This window comes from Equus quagga, chromosome 19 (genome assembly GCF_021613505.1).
Source record: "Equus quagga isolate Etosha38 chromosome 19, UCLA_HA_Equagga_1.0, whole genome shotgun sequence".
In the NCBI taxonomy this organism is placed as follows: domain Eukaryota; kingdom Metazoa; phylum Chordata; class Mammalia; order Perissodactyla; family Equidae; genus Equus; species Equus quagga.
In genome coordinates this window covers 8416600-8442624 of record NC_060285.1, presented here as the reverse complement: position 1 = coordinate 8442624, position 26025 = coordinate 8416600, and the positions used below count along the sequence as shown (strand labels likewise).

Here is a 26025-nt window from a genome sequence, read left to right as displayed (position 1 = left end):
CAGGAGGTGTGCAGGACAGAGAGCGCGAGTGAAGAAGCGCTACAAACCATTCTCTCTGTGACCCAGTGAGCTTTCGTGTAATCTAACCTGAGGAAATAATCCAGAATGTAAGGAAGTTTACCTCAACTTCACTTCACAGAGAAAAGTGGAAACAATGTGAATGTCCAGAAACAGTGGCTTGCTTAAGTGTTACATCCACTCTGGGGGTAAAGGGCATGAAAAGAGTTTTACTGACAGAAGAAAACAAAAAACGGTTTTTTGTTTGTTTTTTAGTGAGGAAGACTGGCCCCGAGCTACTACCTGTCGCCAATATTCCTCTTTTTGGTTGAGAAAGATTGTTACTGAGCTAACATCTGTGCCAATCTTCCTCTATTTTGTATGTGGGATGCTGCCACTGCATGGCTTGATAAGTGGTGCGTAGGTCCACGCCCAGGATCCAAACCCATGAACCCCAGGCCGCTGAAGTGGAGCACACAAACTTAACCACTGTGCCACCAGGCCAGCCCCCAAAAACGGTATTAAATGAAAAGCTGGACCACTAACAGTTTGTATCAGATAACCTCATTTATCATGAAAAGAAAGTACAGATAAACATAAAGGAAACTGGCCACCACGGAGCCAGCTCTGGGAGCGGCCTGTTTTAGTTCTCTGTATTTACCATTTAACCTCTTTGAGCTTCAGTTTTCTCATCTGGAAAATGAGAGCAACATGTCTACATGTCGGGTTGCCAAGAGGGTTAAATAAAATCATGCCCAGAGACAGCCCCCGTGGCCTACTGGTTAAGCTCAGCACACACTGCTTCGGCGGCCTGGGTTCAGTTCCTGGGTGTGGACCCACACCGCTCTGTTAGTGGCCATGCTGTGCTGGAGGCCCATATACTAAAAAATAGAGGGAGATTTTCAGGGATGTTAGCTCAGGGTGAATCTTCCTCAGCAAAAAACAACAACAAAAAAAGCATGCCCAAGTACTCAGAATAGTGCCCAGCAGACAAGAGGTGCTCGACAAGCTTGAGAATCATCTCAGACTGAATGAGGGAATGAATGAATGAACAAACAAGTGAGGCTGGGGCAAGAGTACGTGAGCATGTGACCTCCACAGGGGCCCTGGGCAGGATGGCTATCCTAGATGCAGCTGGACCTACAGGACGTGCAGAGGAAAGCCTGGGTGCGTGTGTGCACAGGAGAGTCCCGGGAAAACTTCTCCATTCCAGGCGTCACAAGGCAGCAGGTCTGCCCTTCCTTGCAGCCCAAGCATGTTCGCAGTGGGTACAGCCATGCCGCAACCAGAGATGGACAGATGGACACACTCATTTACACGTCTACATATTAGAAAAAAGCCACCTGGCAGCGCCCCTGCACCCTAAACTGACAGCGTCCCCTCCCAATTCCACGCTGCTTGTCCCTTTGCTCTGGCAGCTCCAGCAGCCACGGCGCAGGCAGGTTTGGAGTCAGAAACGCTGTTACCTGTTGGGCTATGAGCGCAGAACTCTTGGGCCCGAGGCGCAGCAGTTTCTCCGGAGAGGGGAAAGCCAGGAAGGTGGAGACGTCTGCGGGAGGTGGGGAGGACAGCACGGGAGCTGGTTCCTAAGGGACGGGCGGCACAGGTAGCTTTGTAGAGGTCCAAACCCAGACTCCTCACCCAGAAAACGCGCCCTTCACTCTAGTCAGTCAAGGCTCAGAGTCTAGAATTCTTCTTCCTACTCAAGTGCAGTTCCCCATGGGGTGGAGGGCCCACAGGTGCTGGCCCTGGCTGGCTCCTAGGACAGGAGCCTTTGGGGTGGCGGCGAGCCATCTGCCTAAGACTCCGAGAGCCTGGCGTGGCAAGCGGATCCCCGCCAGGACACGCACTGCCCCAAAACAACTCAAGAGGCACGCAGGGCTAAAGCTGACCCCACGAGGAACTGATTAACCTGGATAAGCACTGCTGGTGAGCACCGGAGATGCCTACAGAAAAACTACCACCATCTAGCTATTTATTGAACTGCTTCTAGAAAACCGGAAAAGAAGCCAAATTCAACATCAGTGTGGGGGTCCTTGTCCAACCCAAAGTTCTCCAGAAGCTTTACTCGGGAACCTATGAGGAACAGACAAGGCAGCCCTGACTACTCCATCAGCCTCCTGGCCACTCAAGGGACATCAAATGTCCAAGCTGGGACACGGTCCCAGCCAGTCTCTGCAACGGGGGGGCTGTCTCTACCAGTCACCAAGATGGGTAGGAAAAATAATTTCTACTTATGCTTATTTTTTTTACTCTATTCTTTTAGAAATACTTACATATGTTTTATAATATACACAATGCAGCATTATATGTTACACTCATGTTGCAATTTATAAATGAATAAACACATCTATGCTGATTTAAATACAAATATAAATACATTGGGATGATTTTCTTTTTCACTCATAGGAGCATGCAATCAAAAATAGTTTGTGCCGAAGCCAACATCACCCTGATCCCAAAACCTGACAAGGACAACACAAAGAAGGAAAACTACAGCCCAATATCACTGATGAACACAGATGCAAAAATCCTCAACAAAATTTTGGCAAACCAAATACAGCAATACATTAAAAAGATCATACACCATGATCAAGTGGGATTTATACCAGGGATACAGGGATGGTTCAACATCCGCAAGTCAATCAACGTGATACACCACATCAACAAAATGAGAAACAAAAACCACATGATCATCTCAATAGATGCAGAGAAAGCATTCGACAAGATCCAACGTCCATTTATGATAAAAACTCTCAATAAAATGGGTATAGAAGGAAAGTACCTCAACATAATAAAGGCCATATATGACAAACCCATAGCTAACATCATACTCAATGGGCAAAAATTGAAAGCCATCCTTCTGAGAACAGGAACAAGACCAAGGGTGTCCACTCTCACCACTCTTATTCGACACAGTACTGGAGGTTTTGGCCAGAGCAATTCAGCAGAGAAAAGAAATAAAAGGAATCCAAATAGGCAATGAAGAAGTGAAACTCTCGCTATTTGCAGACGACATGATCTTATACATAGAAAACCCCAAAGAATCCATTAGAAAACTATTAGAAACAATCAACAGCTACAGCAAAGTTGCAGGGTATAAAATCAACATATGTAAATCAGTAGCATTTCTATACTCAAACAATGAACTAACAGAAAAAGAACTCAAGAACACAATCCCATTCACAATTGCAACAAAAAGAATAAAATACCTTGGGGTAAATTTAACCAAGGAAGTGAAAGACCTATACAACGAAAACTACAAAACTTTCCTGAAAGAAACTGATGATGACCATAAAGAGATGGAAAGACATTTCGTGCACATGGACTGGAAGAATACACATAGTTAAAATGTCCATACTACCTAAAGCAATCTACAGATTCAACACCATCCCAATCAGAATCCCAATGACATTCTTTACAGAAATAGAACAAAGGATCCTGAAATTCTTATAGGGCAACAAAAGACCCCGAACTGCTAAAACAATCCTGAGAAAAAACAACAAAGCTGGAGGCATCATAATCCTTCAAAACATACTACAAAGCTACAGTAATCAAAACAGCATGGTACTGGTACAAAAACAGATGGACAGATCAATGGAACAGAATTGAAAGCCCAGAAATAAAACCACACATCTATGGACAGCTAATCTTCGACAAAGGAGGTAAGGGCATACAGTGGAGAAAAGAAAGTCTCTTCAACAAATGTGCTGGGAAAACTGGACAGCCACATGTAAAAGAATGAAAATTGACCATTCTTTTTCACCATTCACAAAAATAAACTCAAAATGGATCAAAGACCTAAAGATTATGGTCCTTCTAGAACCATAAGGCTTCTAGAAGAAAATATAGGCAGTGCACCCTTTGACATCAGTAATCAAAAGGATCTTTTCGGACACCATGTCTTCTCAGACAAGGGAAACAATAGAAAGAATAAACAAATGGGACTTCATCAGACTAAAGAGCTTCTTAAAGGCAAGGGAAAACAGGATTGAAACAAAAAAACAACCCATTAATTGGGAAAAAATATTTACAAGTTATATATCTGACAAAGGGTTAATCTCCATGATATATAAAGAACTCACACAGCTCAACAACAAAAAATCAAACAACCCAATCAAAAAATGGGCAGGGGACATGAAGAGACATTTCTCCAAAGAAGATATATGGATGGCCAATAGACACATGAAAAGATGCTCATCATCACTAATCATCAGGGAAATGCAAATCAAAACTACACTAAGATATCACCTTATACCTGTCAGCAAAAATAACCAAAACAAAAAGTGACAAATGTTGGAGAGGTTGTGGAGAAGAGGGAACCCTCATACACTGTTGGTGGGAATGCAAACTGGTGCAGCCACTATGGAAAACAGTATGGAGATTCCTCAAAAAATTAAAAATAGAAATACCTTATGACCCAGCCATCCCACTACTGGGTATCCATCCAAAGAACTTGAAATCAGCAATTCCAAAAGTCCCATGCACCCCTATGTTCATTGCAGCATTATTTACAATAGCCAAGACATGGAGGCAACCTAAGTGCCCATCAACTGATGATTGGATAAAGAAGATATGGTATATACATACAATGGAATACTACTCGGCCATAAAAAAGGATAAAATCGTCCCATTCACAACAACACGGATGGACCTTGAGGGTATTATGTTAAGTGAAATAAGCCAGAGAGAGAAAGATGAACTTTGTATGGCTCCACTCATAGGTGGAAGTTAAACATGTAGACAAAGAGAACTGATTAGTGGTTACCAAGGGAAAGGGGGGGGGGGGGGGGGGGAGGGCACAAAGGGTGAAGTGGTGCACCTACAACATGACTGACAAACAATAATGTACAAGTGAAATTTCACAAGGTTGTCAACTATCATAATCTTAATAAAAAGTTAAAAAAAAGTTTGTGCCCACTATGCTTAAGTGGCATCCACACGTACCACCCCCTTGAAGATGTCTTAAGAGCACATGTTCAGGGGACCAGGGCTCTGATCCTGGGAAACAAGGAACTCACTCCACTGGTAGGGTCCGGAATCTTCCTTGATGGTGTGGGTGACTCCTCTCCTTGCTCTTGCTGCTGTGGCTCTTCTTCCTCCTCCTCTTCCTCCTCCTCCTCCTCTTCTTCATCTTCTTCCTCCTCCTCCTCATCTTCTCCTTCTTCCTCCTCTTCCTCCTCCTCCTCCTCCTCATCTTCATCCTCACCCTCATCATCACTGCAGAAGGGAGTTGGCTAAAGCAGACCCTCCCTGCTCAGGGGCCAACGCTGGCTCCAAGGCCCAGCTCTGTGAACCCACAGACCCCAGCCAGCAAAAGGTAGCAGCCGCTCCCAGGGTGGGGACACATGGGTCACCAGGGAGCCCATGATTCATTTCAGAATCGAAAGGGGAAGCCTAGTCTGTGGCCCAGGAAGAACCAGATCTCGCCCTTGTCCCAAAGGAACCCAAGTCCCACTGGTGAGACAGAATAAAAGAAAGAAAACTATCTGTCACAGCTGGGGCCCAGAGCTTGGCAGGAGCACGGCCTAAGCTGAGATGCCCACACCTCACTGACCGCAGGAAGCTGCGGTTACGGGGAGGGGTCGGGGTTTCCTTGCCCCGAAGAAGGCCGTTCCATCTCCCCAGGACAGCGAGGCTCCTGAGCTCATCTTTGCGCCCTTGGTTCCTAGCAGCAGCACAGGGCATAGCACTCAAGGGACACAAGTGAGAATCTGACAAGTGAATGAAGCCGATGGGGAGATGAGAGGGGTGGAGGGAGATGGGTGTACACAGCCTGAACCGACTCTGGTCCACACGGAGGAGGCAGCCCTGGCCCTGCCTGGCTCCACGTGGCTCTGCAAACCCAGGAATCTGTGGCTCTCTTCCATCAACCTCTTCCTTTCTAGAGTCGCTCTCTAAGACTGACTGCTTTTACGAACAATCCTGAGCCACCATCACTACCCCACCTTACCTGTCAGCATCAGACCAAAGCTCGTCCCCTCAGAGGCCTCCCCAACTTACCTGCTCTACAGGGAGACCACTTGCAGCGCTTTATCTGTCCCTTTGCTGAACGTACAATAACTGAATTATTCTGTCTCATCCCTTGATCCCTCAGCTGCCACAGGGAAGTCCCATGAGTCACAAACTTTGTCTTATTCCCATATCTCTAATGCCTAGCACAGCGCCTCACCCATAACGAGGCCTCAACCCACGTTTTTAGGATAAATAAAAGCAGAAACAACCAGCCCCTGACCGGGAGTTCCCACCTGAGGGACGCCAGCACCGTGGCCATGCTGAAGCCGTCCAGCACCTCCTGGAGCTGCTCGCAGCCTTCTTCTCCCAGGGTGTTGCCTGCTCGCGGGGGAGGGAATGGAGGCTCAGGACGGGCACCAGGGCCCACCCCACAGGCCTGTGCCAAGGTCACCGCCCCTGTTACCATTGAGGTCCAGTTTCTCCAGCTCAGCCTTGTCCGCCACAGCCTCAGCAACGGCCAGAGCAGCATCTCTCTTGATTTCACAGAATGACAAGTTCAGCTCCTAAAAATAAGAGGTCCTACTCTGAAGCCTCCATTTCCCACGGGAGACTAAGGCAGGCTCTGTCCTCCACCCAGACAGGGTAAGACCAACGACAAAGATGAGGCCATTTACCCAATCATGGGCCAGATGCTCAGTATGTTTACTTGCACTATACTATAATAACCTACGTCACTCCTCTCCTCCCATTTTAAAAATGAAGAAATTGAGGGTCAGAGAGGTGAAAAGACTTGCACAGAATCACACGGGGAGGACGTGGAAGAACTGGGCTATGAACCTAGGCCCACCTGCCTCTGAAGACCAGACCCCCTGCCAGCCGCCCCCCCACCCCCTCTACCACCCATGGCAGTAACCCTTGAGTGCGGGGGAAGCCTAGACCCCAAGGGAAGACAGCAGGCGGCGGGGCCGGCACCTTCAGCTTGGGCAGGCCCCCGCGGACGGCATCTGCAATGGCAACGGCGCCCTTGGAACGCACCAGGCAGTCCCCGAAGTTGATCACCTCCACCTGCCGCAAGGACTTCAGGGTCTGCAAGGAGGAAGTGAGGGCCAGGGTGAGGGTGCAGGCCTCACCCCAGTACTCCACAGTCTGACACCACATCCCATATCAGTCACCACGCCATGTCCTTCTCTGTCCAGTCTGGCCTCCTCAGAACCTCATCAGTTCTCGTCACCCCCCTGCTGACCTGGCCTCTGGCTAAACCCTCGCCTTCTATTCCCATGTTACAGCCAGAACCATTTTCTTGAAGCATCAATCTGACCACATTGCACCACTGCTTAAAACCCTCCATGGGTCACTAGCCCCCATGGCTCCCTATTACCCACAGGAAACAGTCTCAAGGAGTCAGCAAGGCCATAAGGTCTCGCCTCCCTCTCTTCACCTCCTCCAGCCCTCAACCATACCTTGAACACTGGTCATTTCAAACCGGGACCAATCGAGCAAGGCTCCCTCCCCTTTCTGGGCCTTCCCACATGCTGCTGATGCCTCTGCCTCAAACACTGCTCCCACCCTCTTTGTCTAGAGAAAGTCCACTTGTCCTGTACAACTTGGCCAAAACATGGCCTCTTCCAGGAAGCCTGCCCTAAGTCTGATTTGAACTCCCTGTGTGGTCTCCAACACTTGTACACGTCTCTGCTAACACCCACAGTAGCAAGACTAACCTTTTGTGGGGTCATGGAGCCCTGTGAGGTTGATAGGGGCTGTGGAGCCCTCCCACCCAGAGGCCCAACACCCAGCCAGCCACTGTGTTCACAGCCCTGCAGTGTCATCAATTAGCCACTTCCTTTCCTCTTTGAACTAGGGGCTCCTTGAAAGCAGAGGCTTTGACTCAACTCTGCGTGGCCTGCACTCGGTACAAGGCTGGGCACTAGATAGGGGCTCAACTAACAGCTGATGAAAGACTCGACGAGGATAACAGTCAGGCTGGAGAGGCCTTCCATGCAGCCTCTGAGTACAAAACCAGCACCAACGGCTGGGGCAGCTCAGGATGAGGGCGGCGCAGACACTCAGAGCTGCCCAAGGAGGACACAGGGGAGCTGGTGAGATATGCCCTGTTCTGGACATGTTCGCATGGGCTGGACCCATCGGGGGCACGCCACGTAGGCAGGGAGAGGGGCAGAGCAGACACCTGCCGATGGGTAAACTGCAGAGGCAGCAGCCAGACTCTGCCTTCCGGGCCCGCCTCACCTTGGCCATGGCCACAGCGCCCTTCTCCGTGAAGGTGTTATCGTTCAGGTTGATGACGCGCAGCAGCGGGTTGATGGCAAAAGCCTGAGCCAGGGCAGTGACGCCAGGGTGATTGATCCCATTCTGTGGCATGTGGACCTCCTCCAGAGTCCCAATGATCTGCGAGGGGCAGGAAAGAGAGGGCAGAGAGGTGAGCCCCGAGCGCCAGGGGCAGGCCCAGGGCTAGTGACATCCAGCAGGTGGAAGGGCAGCACTACACACCAGACATGGGGTGGGGCTGCTGTCAGCACAGGGGCTCATCCATGAATGTTTTGGGGTTTGGGTCACGGCTGCATCTGACCCTCTCCACCACCACATGAGGGAGACCTACCTGGGATTAGGATCTCCACCAGGTAGAGAATAGGAATCAGAGAGGCTAAGTGACTTGCCCAGAGTTATACAGCTCTAAACACAGGTTTCTTAGTCAGGTCTCCTCTGCACTGTGGGGATCCTGGGCTCTGGCCCAGTAGCTGGCCATGGCCCTTCTCCACAGAATGCAGCTCCACTTGGCCTTTCTTTCTTGGGGTGCTCCTGCCCTATTTATACGATATGACTGGTGGCCACATCCTTTTTTGGGGGTAAGGAGGGTCTTCCCTAACCCACCTAGCCCTTTTTCATCTGGCCTTTGGACACCTCATTCTCTCTGCCTGGAACACTCTGTCTCCTTATTTGTTGGCATTTTCTTGACAGGCTGACTCCTAAGGATTCCACAACTCTCACTGTGGATGCCTCCTCCACTAGGAAGGCATCCTGGACGCCTCCTGGCACAGTCCAGTGCTCTTCCTCTGTGCCCCCTGAGCACCCTGTCCTCCTTCTATCATGGTGTTCATCACCCTGGAGTATCAAAGTCACCTTCTTTGAGCCCTCCGGAAGCAGCCCACGTCCCAATCTCCACTGCTCCCTGAGATGGAGGCCAGGCCTGGTATAACTCAGTACCTAGGCACCTTCTGTTGTCCTGGGATGCCCAGCTCAGCATGGATGGGTGCACAAATAAATACAGGCAGGCCAGCTGAGGCGCATCACCAGTCCAGGCTTCTTAATATTTTCTGTGCCATGGGCCCTTCAGGCAGTCTGGTAAAGCCCCTGGGCTCCCTCCCCTGAATAATGTTTTTACATTTTAAGCTAAATTATATAGGATAACAAAGGAAATCAATTCAATTGGAAGAGTTCTCAAAACACTTAGAAAAATCCCCAAACATGTGCTGTAGTGATAAACCTGCATCTTACTAAGTCACTAGCAAGACACAGGAGCAAGTCTACCATTGCCATAACCATGACGTATGAGAAACATAAATATTTCTATGTATCCGTAACAACCATAACTTCACACGACAATATCTGTGATTTCTATTGCTAACAAAGTCACAGAAATCTCTAAAGCTGTTGTTTATGGTCTACATTCACGATGGAAGGTAATGCTACATTTTAGCCACGTTACTGATAATTATCATGCAATGTTCCCCCAATCCGTGTCCAAAGACTTCCTGAACTCTATCCATAGACTAGTGGGATCCTATGGACCCCAGGATAAGACCCCCATTCTAAGAGCACTAGAAGACTCTTGATGAAGGCCAAGCACAACCACAATGTATCCCCATGCCCAGCACGCTGAGGGCAGCAGGCCAAGGGCAGCAGGCCAAGGGAGAAGCTGTAACCTGTACCGCCACGATGTTTACAGGACGCTAACAAGGCTCCCCCAGCTCAGAGGAGGAGGCAGGAGTGCCCCTGCAGCCAGCAGTGCACTGAGATACGGGCACTTCCTGCAACATCCACTCTCCACTTGAGGCAGGCAGGCTTCGGCAGGAGGACCACCCTAAGTGGCAGGACTATGGGGGACGCTGCTCTGGCCTGAGTACAGTTAATGCTGCTGACTACTGTTTGCCAAAGAAAACGTTTAAATTAAGAGAAGAGGGACAAAGCCCAAAGATCCCCACCCCATGGGGACACCTGCAGCACTCTCACAGAGCTCACCAGCAGGAACGCAGCAGTGTCCTGGGAGGAGGGAGGTGGGGAGGCTGGGAGTGGGGAGGAGAGTGGGAGGGCAGAGTAGGGGATAAGGGCACCCTAGCGCGTGCCATCCCAGCACCCGGGCCACTGCTCCTGTCTCCCTGTCTCAAGCACAAGTCTGATCACTTCCATCTCTGTGCCCCGCCCACAAGAGGCCAGAGACCCCGACCCTCAGCAAGCCCTGCCCAGGCCAATGCTGTGCCAGGCTATGGTCAGCACTTACACAGCTCGGGCATCACCACTCCCGTCCCTGAGCCTGGCAGATGTCACTCCCTGCTCAGAGCAGCCTCACAATCTTCCCGAACAGTGCTCCAAGGAGCCACTGCCTATTCACCTGCAGTGGTGGGTCATGCAACTTTTCAGACACACAGGACAGGAACTCTGCCCCACTGCAGTATGAGCCTGCAGGCTCAGAGAGCAGAGGCTACTCATCCTAAGTCCCTCAGCTAAGTTCCAGAGCTGGTCTGTCAGCCTGCTAAGCTTAGCCCACTTCAGCACACGGTGGGGCAGGATGGGCAGAAACCACTCACCCCAAAAGCTTCTGCCAAGGCAGTGGCTCCATCGTTCTCTAGGCGGTTTCTGCCAGCCACAAAAACCTTGAGGGCCAGTGGCTTGCCTTGGGCACTGGATTTCCGGTGACACTCAGTCAGAGCTGCTGCCAGGATCTGTAAGGGAAAAGGCAAGGGGCACAGGCCTAAGGCAGGAGGCCCTGGTCTTCAACATCCCACGCCACCCACTGGTGGTGGATACGGGAGACAGAGAATCACTCCAAGGCACAATGGTCACAGCTCACATGTGCCCAGCACCTTACGGTTTACAACGGGCTTTCACATCTACCACTTCATTTGTGTGTCCCACCACCCTGCGGGGTTTAGCGTCATGTTAGAGACGGAGAGACCGAGGCCCAGAAGGGAGGGAGACACCAACACTGAGTGGCCAACTTTAAGACAGGTCCCAGGGAATGGGCTTCACAGTCAGCTCACTTTACTGTCATAAGCCCTCCATCCAGAGGGGACCATCATGATTCCCACTTTCCAGCTCAAGAAACTAAGGCTCAGAGAGGGACAGAAAGTTTCCTATGGTCACTAAGCAAGTGGCAGACTCCAGACCAGAACCCAGATCTTCTGGCATCTCCTCCATGGTCCCCAGTGCCTAAGGGGAGCTGGCTGAGGAGACCAAGGCCCCACTGCACCCATCTGACAGAGGCCTGTGCCCAGGCCAGCCACACACAGCAGGGTCTCAGCTGCTGGGAGTAAAAACCCAAAATTCAGTTTGTCCTGTCCTTGGTGTGGAGCCAGGATGTAGCTTCTACATCAGTGACACTAACAAAGCAAGAGTTCAAAAATGTTGGCTGGTCAGTGGCAATCAGAGACTTTGTTGAAAATAAGACAGAAAAGATCCACAAGGGCAGCAGGAGAGGAGTAACTTTCCTAGAGCACCCTCTGCAAAGGGACCTGCACACCTCATTTTAACCTCAAAATGAGCCTGGCAGGCAGGTGGTATCAGCTTTACTCTACAAACGAGGAAGCTGAGGCTCAGAGAGGTAAGTGAATTGGCCAACGTTCTACAGCAAATACCCAGCAGAGCTGCGACTGGCAGGCGGGTCACTCTAAATGCACACAGCTCTCTGTCCTGGGGGAATATAAGAGCCGCCATCGGCCTGACTCTAGGTGGTGGTGGCTGGTTGTGCATACGCTGAGTGCAGAGACCGCAGACTTCTGCTGTAGACGAGCCTCAGAGGAATCTTCGCAGAGACGGCAACCAACGGCGCCAGCACACCCCTTTCTCCCTGGTTCCCCTGTAGGGTCACCATGGTGAGGGCCTTAGCTCCTGCAGGAGGTCCAACCTGGGAATGACTCTGGGTCTGGAGAACTACCAAGCACAGGCCCACATCTCACTCCCATCTGAATACTCTGGGCCTGCTATTCCCATGGTGCATGGCACACGGGCCACATTTAATACAGTCCGGGTGGAGGGAACAGATTCCAAAACTGGAGACCTTGGTTAAACACCCAGCCCCTGGTGCCTGAAGCCCCCAGAAGGTGCAGATCAACAAGGCCAGCACCCAAAGGTCTCATCCAATCACTGGTGAGGGAGATGATAGACAACTACCAGTCAAATTCCAGAGTAGAGCGGGTCTGCTGGGGAGGCCCCTGGCCCGAGGGTTCAAACCTCTCTTCTTCCTTGAGTTATCCCACCTGCTCCAGGTAAGGGCTAGGCCAGACAACCACTGGCCAGCTGGGGAAGCTCCAGGAGCCTCAGCTCCCTGGGACTGCCGCATGGCAGAGGTGGGACAGATGGAAAACAGGCGTTTCACAAAGACTTCTCTGGCTCTCCCAGCACATTCCAGTCTAGGTTGGGCTGGACCTGTTTTTTGTGCTACTGCAAATATTTTTCCGTCTTCTCACACACACACAGCTTATTGCCCAATGACCCAGGGAGAGGCTGGCTGAGGGGATGGGAGCGTGCCCCTGCCTCCTTTCCACTCCTCTCCCCCTCTGCAGGGAGGCACTCTGGCTCTCAGCCTGCAGCCCTGTGAGCATCGCACAGGCTCCTCTTGCTACTCTGACAGAGCCACATGGACCCAGGTTCAAATCCCACATCGGTCCCACACTGGCTACATCATCTGGGGCACTCCAAGATCTCCAAGCCCAAGTCTAGTTATCTGAAAAACTGATGTGGGAGAGTTAAGGTAATGCACACAACACAAAGAGATGTCCCCAGTTGCTGTCAGTTCCTGTGTCCCAGCCCCTTTCTCCTTCTGGTCAGAAGGTGAGGAGGGAAGGACAGGAATGCAGATCAGCTCTTAGCCTTTGTAGAACCTGGGCCCAAAGGAGCCAGGCTGGATGAAGAAGACAATGAACAGGGCTGGCCTCCCTTGTACAGGCTCTGGAAAGAAAAGAGGTTCCTTTCTACACTGACCAGCCTGACTTACTGGCAGGACAAGAGAGACACCCAGGGCAAGGCCCTGTCCGGGAACAAAGGTGAGCTGTGACCCGGGCTCCCTCCCCACACGCATATGCCAGGCCCCATGTGGCTCTGCCAGTTCTGCGGGTACAGCAGGTCTTGGGATGTTCCCAGCCCTGCATTTTGCAAAGCCGGCAGATCAGAGTACGTATGCAATATTGCCTGCATGTTGCCAAGGCAACATAAGGACTGGAGATGGTTGCCTGGCAACCCCATCTTCATGAACTCCATCTCCTCTCCCCACTAGCCATAGGCTGCTGCTTTTGAGGCCTTTCTCCTTTGAAGAGAAAAACAACAGCCCAACCAGCCCAACCAGTGGGTAGTCAAGGACACATACTTCACACAAATGTAAATACAGCAGGTGACTAGGCAGGAAGGCAGGGTGAGAGACAATGGGACGTGGGGGAGGGGGCCACTGCACCCACCTTGCCGCCACCAATGCCCATGCCACAGTTGTTGAGCTTGAGTTCGTGCAGGGTGAAGCAGGCAGAGCTCTTGAGCAGGGCCTCAAAGCCTCGCACGCCGTCAGGTCCGAACGCGTTGTCACTGAGGTCCAGCTCTACGAGCTGGGCCCCGGCCGTGATGAGTCCCTCCCCTAGAGAGATCTGGGCACAGAGGGAACTCACGTCAGTCTCACACACACCCGCCAGGTGCCGCTTCTGTGCCAGGCCTTCTTTGCCCTCAGGGGGCACCCAGGCTAGTGGGAACTCGCAGAGACACAGACCATTTCAGTACAGAACTGTATTATGCACCCAGGACTGGAAACCCTGCAGAGGGCTCCTAATTCAGCTGGGGCGTGGGGCCTGGTGTACGTGGGATGATCAGGGCCCCTGTAGGAGGTGGCACTTGAGCTCAGTCTAGATGAAAATCAGACAATCAAATGTGAGGTGATTCCAGCCAGCAGTAAAAACACGAGCAGAGAGACACAGCATGCTGTGTGCCTGGGCCAAGCAGTTGGCAGACTCCAGAGGAGGCTGAGGATGGAAGGGAACTGGGATTTGGCTAGAAGAGAAGCAAGGAGTCAAATCAGGGAAGAGCCTTGAATGCCAGACCAAAAACTGTGAACTTGAGCCTGAGAGCAATGGGCTTTGAGGTGGGTGAGGGACGGGGAAGACATATCCCCCAAACCTGAGGAGGGGAGACTGATCACAGAGGGAGGTGGAGGCTGAGTGCCCACCCAGTGGTGTGGACAGCAATCCAGGCAAGAGAGGACGCTGCTGGCTGGCTGATGTGGTGGGAGATGGAGGAGAGGAAACTGAGCCTCAGGGCAGTTCTGCAGACCTCACAGAGGGCAGGAGACCTGCAAAAGCTAAGGGTCCACTGGATGTGCAGGAGGCAGGGAGTCTCCAGGGCTTCTGGTGGTGACTGGGCAGTGGGGTGCCCATCTCCACACCACAGTCCAGGACCGGATGTGGCAAGAAGCAGCTGAGCTCTCCTGGGAACTTACTGGGCTGGGGATACCTACAGTCCCTCAGAGAAATGGGTTAGGAGACGAGGCTCCTTCGGAGACTGGGGGCAGAAACGGGGCTGGGCATGGATCCGGCAGGCGGTTCATGGCGGGAGGAGAGGGGAGAGGGGACACTGCCCTTGCCCATGCCACAGATGGGGCAGCTGAGGTAGTTTCCTGTCCTCCCCACCACTCAATCAACGACCAAGGGCCATTCTCTGGCTCCCCCGCCCGCAGGAGAAGGCCCAGCCCCTGGTGACGGGGCCCCACCAGACCTCCAGCCTCAAGCAGCCAGACCTGCTCAGACTCTCCGTGCCCGCTCCACCTTCCCTGCATTTCATGCCTTTCCCCAACCCCAATCCTCTCAGCCCCCTAAGATGCCTTCTTGTCATTGGTAATAGGGAAATAAGAACACCTCCCTCAAAGCTTGAAGAAATTAAATGCTAAAACTTAGGTTAAACAATGTGCGCAGAGACCCACAGCTGGAATCCAACAACTGAGTTTTCTTCACCCTCCTTTCTAACTTGAAATCTTTTTACTTATAATCCCCCAAAGGAATTTACTTAACCTGCATTCTAAACCCTAGGCCTCACAGGTTCTTGTTCACCCTTTGAGGCTGGTAACTAACTTGACCAACTCTCCCAGGGCTCTTCCTCAATCCCCTACCCAGAGAGCACTTGCCCCAGGGTCCCCCTTAGGGCACCTGTCACACCCTGGATGATCCTTAGTTGTGGGCTGGAATGAGGTGCGTGAGAAATGAAGTTGGTGCATGGGTGTCTCAGAAACCCCAGTGCCCAGTAGCGCAGCAGTTAAGTGCACACGTTCCGCTTCTTGGCAGCCCGGGGTTCGCCGGTTCAGATCCCAGGTGCGGACATGCCACTGCTTGGCAAGCCACGCTGTGGTAGGCGTCCCAAATATAAAGTAGGGGAAGATGGGCATGGATGTTAGCTCAGGGCCAGTCTTCCTCAGCAAAAAGAGGAGGAATGGCAGTAGTTAGCTCAGGGCTAATCTTCCTCAAAAAAAAAAAAAGAAAGAAAGAAAGAAAGAAACCCCAGTGCTGGCTAGATGAATGGAGGCCTGAGAAGGCAGCCCCAGCACGCCCAGGGTGAGGGACTCAATAACATGGATGATCATGCCAATAACTGACAAAGAACCCTGAGGGCACCCTGTGTGCTAGGCTCCGTGCTAGGAGGATACACTGAGAGGCTGCCCAGTGCCAGCCCTGCCTCCTTCCCTTGAGCCCCAGGCAAGCCAGTCTCTTCTACAATGCACCCTCGCACACACGTGTGCTTGTGTGTATATAGACACACACACACAGACACACACACACAAAGCTGGGAACTTGACTCAAGCCAAGATGAGCCCCAGCAATGGGGAAACGGAAAATGGAGGCAGAAGGAAGCCACCCATGATGAGAATCAAAACAAAAAGAGTGGTATGGAGCAAGGGAGGGGCCGGAGACAGATGAGGCGGCCCCAGCAGGCTGTAGGCAGACTGAGGTCATGAGGGAGCAGCATGCCATGGTGCAGGGGAGAGAAGTGCCAGGACAAGGTGGGTAATCAGGCAGGGAGCAAGATCCAGGGTGGGAGCAAAACCACACAGCTCAAGAATGAACCCCAGGAATCACCAGTCTCTCCTGTCTGTCCTGTCTCAGGGCCTCCCTGTCTCACAGGGTCCAAGTCCTCACCCCCTGGCACGCTGTTATCACCTATACTCCCACCTACCTGGCAGGACACAGGGCGGATGCTGTGTTTGCCTGGCTTCCATTTCAGCATCTCAGTCACCCACAGGGTGAACAAAGTGTGAGAAAAAGTCCTGGGAATTGCCAAAGGGGACCCTGTGTCTAGGGAAGGGGAGCTGCAGCCTCGTTCACTTACCAGGGCTGGTGGGATCTCGGACCGCAGCCTTCCCGTGAACATGTCGCTCCAGTGGCATCGCTTTGGAAGGAGGAAGAAGAGTTAGCTGAGACCCTTGGAGGCGGCCTGTGGGCAGCACCTCATCCTCGTAGACTTGGACTACCAAGCACTACAACACAGAATTTGGGCTGGACCAGCTCTGGCTGAAGTTGGGGGGACCTGGAGGCGCCCCCCCCCAAGGGCCATGGCGACTCAATACAAGTGTCAGGAAAACCCTAATTTGTCCAACCCTCTGGTTTTCCGGGAGGGAAATCAGGCTGAGAGGGAGGAGACTGGCCCCCTGGTTCCAGGGTAAAGCAGTGAGTGGTAGGACCAAGATACCAGTGCTCCTTACTAACAGCAGTTTCCCACACAGTGTGGGCTGCAGCAACGCATGACATGATTTTGAGTGGCAGACGAACAGGCAAGTAAACACTACAGGATCCAGCAGCGAGGAAGTTACTCTTTTTTTCAAGTCTCACGATTCTTCAGGGGTTTTAATACGCTCACATACACTGGGAGCCCGCGAGGGGAGCGTGCAGCGACATTCTCCAGACGTTTTGCACACGCTGCTCCACTTTTCTCACAGAGAATCTTGAAGGACTGGTGTTCTGTGGAACCCACTGTGAGACACTAGAAGATTGTGTCAACCAAAGAAGGCACCACTTGGATCGAGCCTTTAAGAACGAACTTGCCATTCAGCTATGAGGAGTGTAGTTAACTGGCTGTGGCACCTTCCCAACCTGCCACAGCACCTAAGCAGAGGCCTGGGCATTTGTGCCCAACACGAGACTCCTCTCTCTTGGGCAACCTTTGCTCTGGAGCTCCTCGCTGGTGGGCTGAGCGTTTGTCAGAATGGCCTCACAGTCCGAGGCTCTCGCTGCCCAATTCTGTGCCCTTCCCTCCTCACAGATGCTACATCTGCATCGACAGCCAAGGCTCTCCCTGTCCAGTTCTGTCTCTTCTCCCTTCATCTTTCACGCACGGTACCCGATAAACCTCTTACACTCCTAACACCATTTCAGCGTCTGTTACTGGAGGTCCCACGGACACATCACGTGGGAAGAAGGGCTCTGGCCAGTGCTGTATGCTCTGCGAGGGCCAGAGCAGGAGCAGCTGTTCATGGTGACCACCAACAAGGCAGGGGCCCGAGAGGGTCTGGACACAGGTAGGGGCTGTGGTGGTGTGAGCGGAAGCTTATCCCCAACCAGTCTGAGCCTGCTTGCCCTGAAGACCTCACCTTCAACTCTGACTTCTTCTCCAAGGCCTTGGCAATGACCTTGGCTGCTTCCACGCCCACCGTGTTGCCCTCCAGGCGCAGAGCCTCCAAGCCGTCAAAGTCTTCAATCTCTTTAATCACGTCCTTGGCTGCCCAGGACCAAAGAACAGAACCTTAGACTTTCGGAGTCGTGAACAGCTGAGGCAGGAGAGAGCTCAGTCACGACCCTGTCACTCACAACTCCAATGGCTACGGTGCACCCACCACGTGCCAGGCCCCAGTTTACAAAGGAGAATCAGACAGGCTCACAGTCTAGCAGGGGACATGGCTACACAGGTAATTCCTGTCACGGGTGTTGAAACGAGGCATGCACGAAAGGCTGGGGAGCTGCGGGAAAAGAGAAACTGGCTGCTTGGGGCAGTGGGAGCACTTGGGGCACCTTATGGAGGGTGTGTGTGGAGTCTCCCAGGACAGGGGGTGCACCAGGCCAAGCAGGGAAACAGCCCCCAAGTCAGAGGGCCAGCAGGCACGATAACACGAAGGCTTTCAGTGTCAAATGATTCATGTGTGGGATGCTCACCACTGTATTGTTTTATGATGATGAAAAACTCCAAACAAACCAAATGTGTGCCAACAGAGGACAGATTAATTCCCTTGGGGACATGAAAGCACAGTTACACTAATGTCATTATAAATGGTGACACAAGTGTTTACTTGACTTGGAAAACATTCATGTTATAGTGGTAAGTGCAAAATGAGGTTATCCAACGGGGTTTGGTCTGATCACACTTCTAAAATGTTATATTTATTCTCACACACACACCAGGGCCTAGAAGCACAGAAATCAAATATTAAAGCAGGTATCTCTAGGTGGTGAGATGACAGGTGATTGTGAGTTTTTCCATCATCTGGCTTGATATATTCTCAATGTTACCAGGTTAAACAGCAGCTTTTAAAGTATCTGTAATTACGATACCAATTATTAAAAAAAAAAAAAAGGAACTCAGCTATGTTTAATGAAACAAAAAAAAAAGACTAGAAAGAAATGCACTAAAATTAACTGTAGTTACATCCATGGGCTGTGTGATAATGAAGATTTGTTTTTTTCCTTCTTTCAATGTTTCTGTACTCTATAATGAGCATGCATTAATATTATAATCTGAATAAAAACATACAGGGTTACACGAAACAAAACAAATCTAGTCTGGCTGGCACAGGATAGAGTGGGAAGAGGGGATGGGGAAGAGACGGGGATGTGTGTAGAAGATAAAAGGTGAACTCGACCTTCTAGGTTACAAGGACCAGAGAAGGGCTTTCAGAAGGGTTGTGAAGTACAACATGTGAGGGCTCCCCAAGAAGCTGTCCGACGGCAGCCTCTGCACTCGCCTCCCTTCCTCCCTCTCCCTTCTGCTGCAGCAGCACTTCCCCAGAGTCCCAACCAGGGCAAATCTCTACCCACAGGCTTCACAGCCCCCGATCTCTCATGTGTGGCCTGCGACAATTTTACACTCGTCTGAATGACAGCATCATTCTATGGAGACTTTACTAACACCATCTTCCTCGCTGGGTCATGAGCTCTGTGAGGAAAGGGACTCCCTTTGCCTCTGCCTGTGATCACATCCCCCAAAGATAAGCACTTAACATTCTCCACCACATCTAATAAGGTAGTTACTGTTAATGTCTTTTCTACATCTGGGTAAATTGAGACACAGAGAGGGTAAGCAAATGCCTACTAACGTCACACCACTAAAAAGTGGTGACCAGCATTCATTTTCCATTTCATGACAAGGACGGTTGGACCAGTATGAACCCGCATTTTCTAGAAGGGGAAGCTGAGGTTTCAAGGAATGAAGCAACTCTGCCCAGAAGTTCAGGAAAAGCAGCTGAGTCAGGCTTCCAACTCGTTTTCCGAAACTGAACCTATGTGCTCCTCCCCAAACTCCTGCTTCTGTGCACAGCCATAGACTTTAGGCAGCCCCCGGCAGAGATGTCACTCCCCCTCAACATCCTGAGTGACCACCCTGGAGCTGCAACAACAGGGTCCCAGTTGCCCAGGCCTCCTCTGCAGCTGGCACCCAGGGCAAGGGTTAGGATGACCTCTCACACTTTGGAAGACCTGCTCCAAAAGCAAGCCCCTACTAACATCCCAGGACTGGCCAGGTCAACGAGGAGAGAGGAGGCTGCTCAAGGAAATGCTTATGCAGTCCTTAAAAGCAAGGCAACAGACAGGCCAGGGTCCCAAGGGAAGACAACTTATGCTATATAAGTGCCATAGTACAGAGATACATAGATACTGTGCCTTCCACAAGTTCAGCCCGGGGCAGAGTCACAAGCACAAAGCTAGCCTGGAAGGAAAAGCATCAAAATGAGAAGAGGAGAGACAGCAGAGGGTGGGGGGTCACAGCCTCTCCCACTTGGTTTTCAATCCAAATAGAGTTAAACATAACTTAAAAACAGCTTAAGGATGGGCCCCAACCAGACCTGAATAACTCACTGTTCTAAGGCTGTGTGGCAGGGATTTCTCTTTTCAGCCTCTACCACCTCACAAAGTAACAAGTTCCAGGTGTTTATTACACTGCCATGTAAAGCAGAAAGGCCTCTCTTTGGTCCTTAAATGACTTACCAGGGAGAGAAAAGGGCTTTGTTCTAATCATCAGCTTCATGGCCTCCTCGCTCAGGCCTCTGGCCTCCCCCAACCATACTAGCTCACTCCCAGCCAAGATGGAGTCCCTCTTTCTGGGCCCATGATTAGGCCACCAGGCTCCTCAGCCAGGATTCAAGAGCCTCTGCCCTGGGATCCCTAGGAGATTCTCATTTTTCTCCCAAGCCCACCCCATGTGTCTCAGCACCTGTGTCTAACACACGTGGTTATCTCTGCCTGCAGTGCCCTTTCTCCTTTAAATCTTCTCCAAGGACAGTTCAAATACGACCTCACCCATGGAGACTTCCTGGGCCCTCGTAAGCTAAGAGTGATCCCTTTCTCCCAGCTTACTTCCCAGAGCTTTCTCTTCACGTCTCTCAAAGTATATTTCACCCTCTGCTTCCTGTTAGTTATTTGGGTACCTCATTCCTATTAGGAATAGTGGGTACCTCCTCCAAGTTAGGAGCTCCTCAGAGGCTGGGGCTATAAGCTGGGCATCCCTGGTGACCTACGAAACGGGAGGAGCATGTCCAGCCTCTGCTGGTGAAGCAGTTACCTGTACGGATTTTAGGGCCAAACTTGAGCTCTAATCCCAGCTCCACTACTTACAGCTGTGACCAGAGGCAAGTTCCTATCACCTCCCTGAGCCTCAATTTTCCAATCTACAAAATGGGAATGAAACCTACCTCAAAGGCTTTTATAATGATAAGTCCAGATACTATTTGTAGGGCACTCAAGACTCTGCCTGACAGTGTTCGATGAATAACATTTAATAGCAAAATCACGCATACTGAACTGGGCTGCAGGTCTGCCGAGAAGCACTGGCACAGGGACTCAGCTGCACCGGTTAAAATCCTGCCTCTGCTATTCACCAGCTGTATGGCCCTGGGCAAGTTACTGAAGTCCCCTAAGTCCTTTTTCCTTATTTACAAAATCACATCATTTCTATCTCCCTCCCTCAAGGATGATGCAAGAATCAAAAGTGATAAAAGCACAGGGAGGAACTCTGGAAATTTTAACGCCCTGCAGAGTTGCTGAGAACGTGCACTACCACGCTCCCAGCAACCCAAGGACTCAAGCAGTCTCTGACCCAGGGGAGGAGAACAGGCCTGCCTGCACACCACGACAACTAGGCAAGTGCAGACCAGTTTCCCTGGTTGGGCCAGAACCTCAAGAGGCCTTACAAGCATTGACGTAGGTGACTTCATTTGCAAACGTCAGGGGACTCAGAGTTGATCAGTGCCAGCCATGCACTGGCCAGGGATGGAAAGACAGGGTCTGCATTCTGGTTCCTACTTCTCTCCAGTCCTGGTGCCTGAACACAGACACAGGCATCCATCCCTAGCCCCTGGGCGTCTGGTTGCACGGACCAGAATCTCCCAAGACGGCTTGGATTGTTGTTTTAACAACATGAGGCTCCACGAAGGCCTCAGCTCTGGGGAAGGTGACAGGTATTCCCGGACCAGCCTGGGATCATGGGGGTGAAGGTGGGGTGGATCTGGAGTAAGAATTCAGGGGCTATATCTTGGGACTGCCACTAACTGTGGTCCCTCATTGCCTACTATCCCCTCCAAGAGATAAAGTGGCCCTTCCCACCTGCCAGCCTGAGCTGTCACCAGCAGGGATGCCCGCCACAAACATGAAGACTGGCAGGGAAGCCAGCGTGTACTCATGAGCAAATCTTTGAGCCTCACTGTTAGATGGGCCCAATGATACCTCGCAGAGCTGCTAGGACAAGCGACATCATATAATGTAGCTATAAGAGCCTGACGAGCAGTAAGAGCAAGTGCTCATTCACACACTCTCCGGGGCCAGCCGGGACAAGAACTCACCATCTTCTGCAGTGTTGAGCTTGAGGCTCTTGCCCTTGAAACTCAGTTGTCCCCCGGCCACCTGGGTTTTGGCTAGCGTCTCTGCCAGCTTGGCAATGTCTTCAGAGGCCATGTTGGCCACGATGGGGGGTTCCCCTGGAAATCTGCAAACTGAGGAGGCCAAAGTTTCATTAAGAGAGAGGAGTCTTCTGGGGTCCCTTGGTTGGAGAAGTCAGGGTAGGACATCAGCTGTTTCAGGAGCCTGACCCCACCTCCTCCTGCTATGGAGACCCCAAGAGCTAAACCACTGGGAGAAATGAAAAGAGCATTAGGGAAGGAACAGTTCTAGAAAGGGGGAAGAGGTAGCAAGAAAGCAGAAAAGTTATGTCTCAGCCTCTCCAGAGTTACAATCTCACTACAAGTCCTTCTCCACCCAACTGCCCCAGCTGGGACACCTAGCAAAGCCAAGTGAGCGCCTGCCCCATGCTGGAGTGGTTAAGTTTGTGCACTCTGCTTCAGCGGCCCAGGGTTCGCAGGTTTGGATGCCAGGGGCAGACCTAGCACCACTTATCAAGCGATGATGTGGCAGCTGTCTCACATAGAAAGTAGAGGAAGATCGGCAGAGATGTTATCTCAAGGCCAGTCTTCCTCAGCAAAAAGAGGAGGATTGGTAGTAGATGTTAGCTCAGGACTAATCTTCCTCAAATAATAATAATAAAAAAAAAGCGAGCTGAGTTGCCTAGTTCCTGGGCCCCTGGTGAATGGCAGTTGAATCCCAGATCCATGGCTGCAAAGAGTCTGCCCCAAGCACACACCTGACTGATCATCTTGGCTGCTCTCTCTTTGAGGGTCCCATTCCTCAAACAGGACACAGACGGCTATGGGATCCAGGTCATCCATCCCAGAGAATGCCTCACCCCCAATGCTGGCATGACTCTGGGGATGGGGCCCAGGGGTCAGCCCTCTGCGCGTCTGGTTTCAACCCTGGCCAGAAAACTGGGCAGCCCATGGTGGCCAGACCTCAGGAGTTCCTAGGAGACCAGAAATCTCTACATCACAACAGCCACCATCACAATAGACCAGGGGCAGAGCTGCTGGAAAAAGGAGCTTCCAGCCTGGAGCTCAAGAGACTGAAAGAAAGGACCACTCGGTTTCCCCAAAGAGGAAATGGCAGGTAACCAAGGGAGACGAGGGAAGACATACAGGGACTGAACCAGGAGGTGCCCAGAGAGACTTCTTATCCAGAATGCCTCATTCCCCAATCTACTCATCAAGACACAGCTGTGACAGCTCCCCATCCATCCTCCCACTCTCCCAGGCTTCCTCTGGGCTCAAACAGCCAGCTTCCCACTCCCTTCTGCTTATCTGAATCCTTATCACCCTGATTTATCTGTCTATATGCCTTTTTTTTTTTTCAGGAAGATTAGCCCTGAGCTAACATCTGCTGCCAATTCTCCTCTTTTTGCTGAGGAAGACTGGCCCTGAGCTAACATCCATGCCCATCTTCTTCTACTTTCTATGTGGCATGCCTACCACAGCATGGCTTTCACCAAGCGGTGCCATGTTTACACCCAGGATCCGAACCGGCGAAGCCCGGGCTGCCAAAGTGGAAGGTGGGCACTTCACCGCTGAGCCACTGGGCGGGCCCAAACCCTGCCCTCTTGAAGCATGTGTTCTAAACAAGATATTTAGTATCTTAGACAGTGATAAGAAGAAAAATAAACAGGGAAGGAAGAGGGTAAGGAATCTTTTGGGGGGATGCACTTTAAAGTATACTGGTTAGAGAGCAGACTAGAAGGAAAGAAATGAAACAAAGACTTGAGGGATATTAGGGACTGGGCCACGCATGTATTTGGGGGAAGAGTGTTCTTGCAAAGGGAACAGCAAACACAAAGGCTCTTGTGGGGTATGTGGATGGTTTAGAGGAAATGCAAGGAGGCCAGTGGGGCTGGAGCCTAGAGTGGGAGGCAGAAAGTAGATAACAGATGAGAAAAGAGAATTAACAAGAGGCCCAAGTCACAAAGCCCATTTTAAGAACTGGGGTTTTTACTGTGAGTGACAAGAAGAGCCAGTGGAGTTTCTAGCAGAGGAGAGACATGATCTGATGTGTGTTTTGACAAGATCACTATCTGCCACGTAAGGCCTAGCTAGCATTTACAAGGTGTTCCAAGGGGCCGGCCAGGTGAAGCAGCAGTTAAGTTCGTGCAATCCATTTCAGCAGCCCCGGGTTCGCCTGTTCAGATCCCTGGTGCAGACCCAGCACCGCTTATCAAGCCATGCTGTGGCAGGCGTCCCACATATAAAACGTGGAAGAAGATGAACACAGATGTCAGCTCACGGCCAATCTTCCTCAAAAAAAAAAAAAATACACATATATATTTATATAGAGAAAGTGCTCCAAGAATGACAGGACGAAATTGAATAAAAATTAGCCTGAACCCCGCCCCCCCCCACCCCCAATCTCTTGCAGTTCTGGGACGGGACAATTTGAGGTCAGAAAAATGGTAGTGGGGCCTCCAAATGGAATAGGAACACAGAACTTCTCAGCTGGAGGAGGGCTCATTCCTCAGAGTAGTACATACACACACGCGCGCGCCCGAGCAATCCACTAAAGACTAAGAAACCGAAGCACAGAAAAGTGAATTCACTTGTCTAAGGCGTGCAAAGGGTCAGCGGCAGGGCAAAGACAAACGCTAAACACAAACAGTTCTCTCCCTTCTGGGCAAAAATGTCGCAGGCTTCCTTAGGTGCACATCCATGGCTCCTGCGAAGCGTTCGCAGTGACTCACGCCGATCCCAGGCCCTCCGCGGGAGTGGGCCCCTTGGGAGGCGGCGGCGACTGAAGCAACACGCGAGCGCTCGCGGCAAATGACAGGCGGGCAGCGCGGGACCCACGCCGACCCCCGGCGGACGCGCACCGCCCCTAGCTGACACCGACGCTTACAAGAGACGCCACTGCTGGCAGCTAGGGCTGGGCGTCCTGGGCGAGCCAGACGCCCTCTCTAAGCCTCAGTTTCCCCGCTTGTGAAAGGGGCCAGCACCCCCCAGCACCCCCTGCTCCCACTCCCTCCGCGCTGGGCTGTTGAAGGCTCAGGGGAGAGACCGGGGGGTGAGCAGAAGGCGCTCAGGGGCGCCACGCCTCCGTCGCCCAGTTCCAGGGCCGCGCCGCCCCCGCCCCCATCCCAGGCAGGTGACGGGGAAACGAAAGGGACCCCGACCCTACCGTAAACAAGCGGCGCCGCCGCGTGGGGCGACCCGAGCGCGCGCGTTCGCCCGGCGGGGCGGGGACTGATTTAGGGTCCGGGTCAGATCAGGCCGGGGTCACCTCCGAGTCCAGCGGTCCCGATGCCCAGCTCGCTCATCCGCCAGCTCCCCAGGCGGCTCTCGCCACTCGCGCCCGTCTCCGATACCACCTGCTCCCCGCAAGGGGTCGAATGATGGCGGAGGAGGAGGATTTTGAAAGCCGGCAGTTTCTTTCCTTTGATCTGATTTGTTCGAGGCCCAGGCCGACTTCCCTTCCCCAGCGCGCATGGCCTATCGGGCATGGTAGTCCAGTTGTCCTGCGCGCGCGCGGCGTGGCGCGGCAGGAGCGCGCCCCGCGAACTACCAGTCCCGTGATGCATCGCGCCCAGAGCGCCTACGCCCGCTCCCTCTTCGCCCTCCCTTTTCGGCTTCTGGCTCTTTCTCGGGGTAGGCCACAGGGCGGTGTTTAGCCGCGAGCTCCCAAGGAGACTACAATTCCCATAATGCGTTGCGGCATGGCCGTCTCAGCTTTTCCGGAAGGGTTCACGTTCACCTAACTT

The 26025-nt window shown here is 52.0% G+C and overlaps 1 protein-coding gene across 1 annotated transcript in view; it reads right to left on the bottom strand.

The window, feature by feature from the left end:
* RANGAP1 (Ran GTPase activating protein 1) overlaps positions 1–25672 on the bottom strand; it is a 29914-nt gene extending 4242 nt beyond the window's left edge. The window contains exons 1-12 of the mRNA XM_046646386.1: positions 25446–25672; positions 22244–22393; positions 17792–17919; positions 16534–16593; positions 13635–13814; positions 10773–10907; positions 8197–8355; positions 6925–7038; positions 6416–6515; positions 6246–6330; positions 5019–5217; positions 1464–1583 (exon numbers count right to left, since the gene is read on the bottom strand). Coding sequence (XP_046502342.1) covers positions 1464–1583; positions 5019–5217; positions 6246–6330; positions 6416–6515; positions 6925–7038; positions 8197–8355; positions 10773–10907; positions 13635–13814; positions 16534–16593; positions 17792–17919; positions 22244–22355 — 1392 coding nt within the window. The 5' untranslated portion in view covers positions 22356–22393; positions 25446–25672. The remainder of the gene's footprint in view (positions 1–1463; positions 1584–5018; positions 5218–6245; positions 6331–6415; positions 6516–6924; positions 7039–8196; positions 8356–10772; positions 10908–13634; positions 13815–16533; positions 16594–17791; positions 17920–22243; positions 22394–25445) is intronic.
* Between the last annotated feature and the right edge of the window lie 353 nt (positions 25673–26025).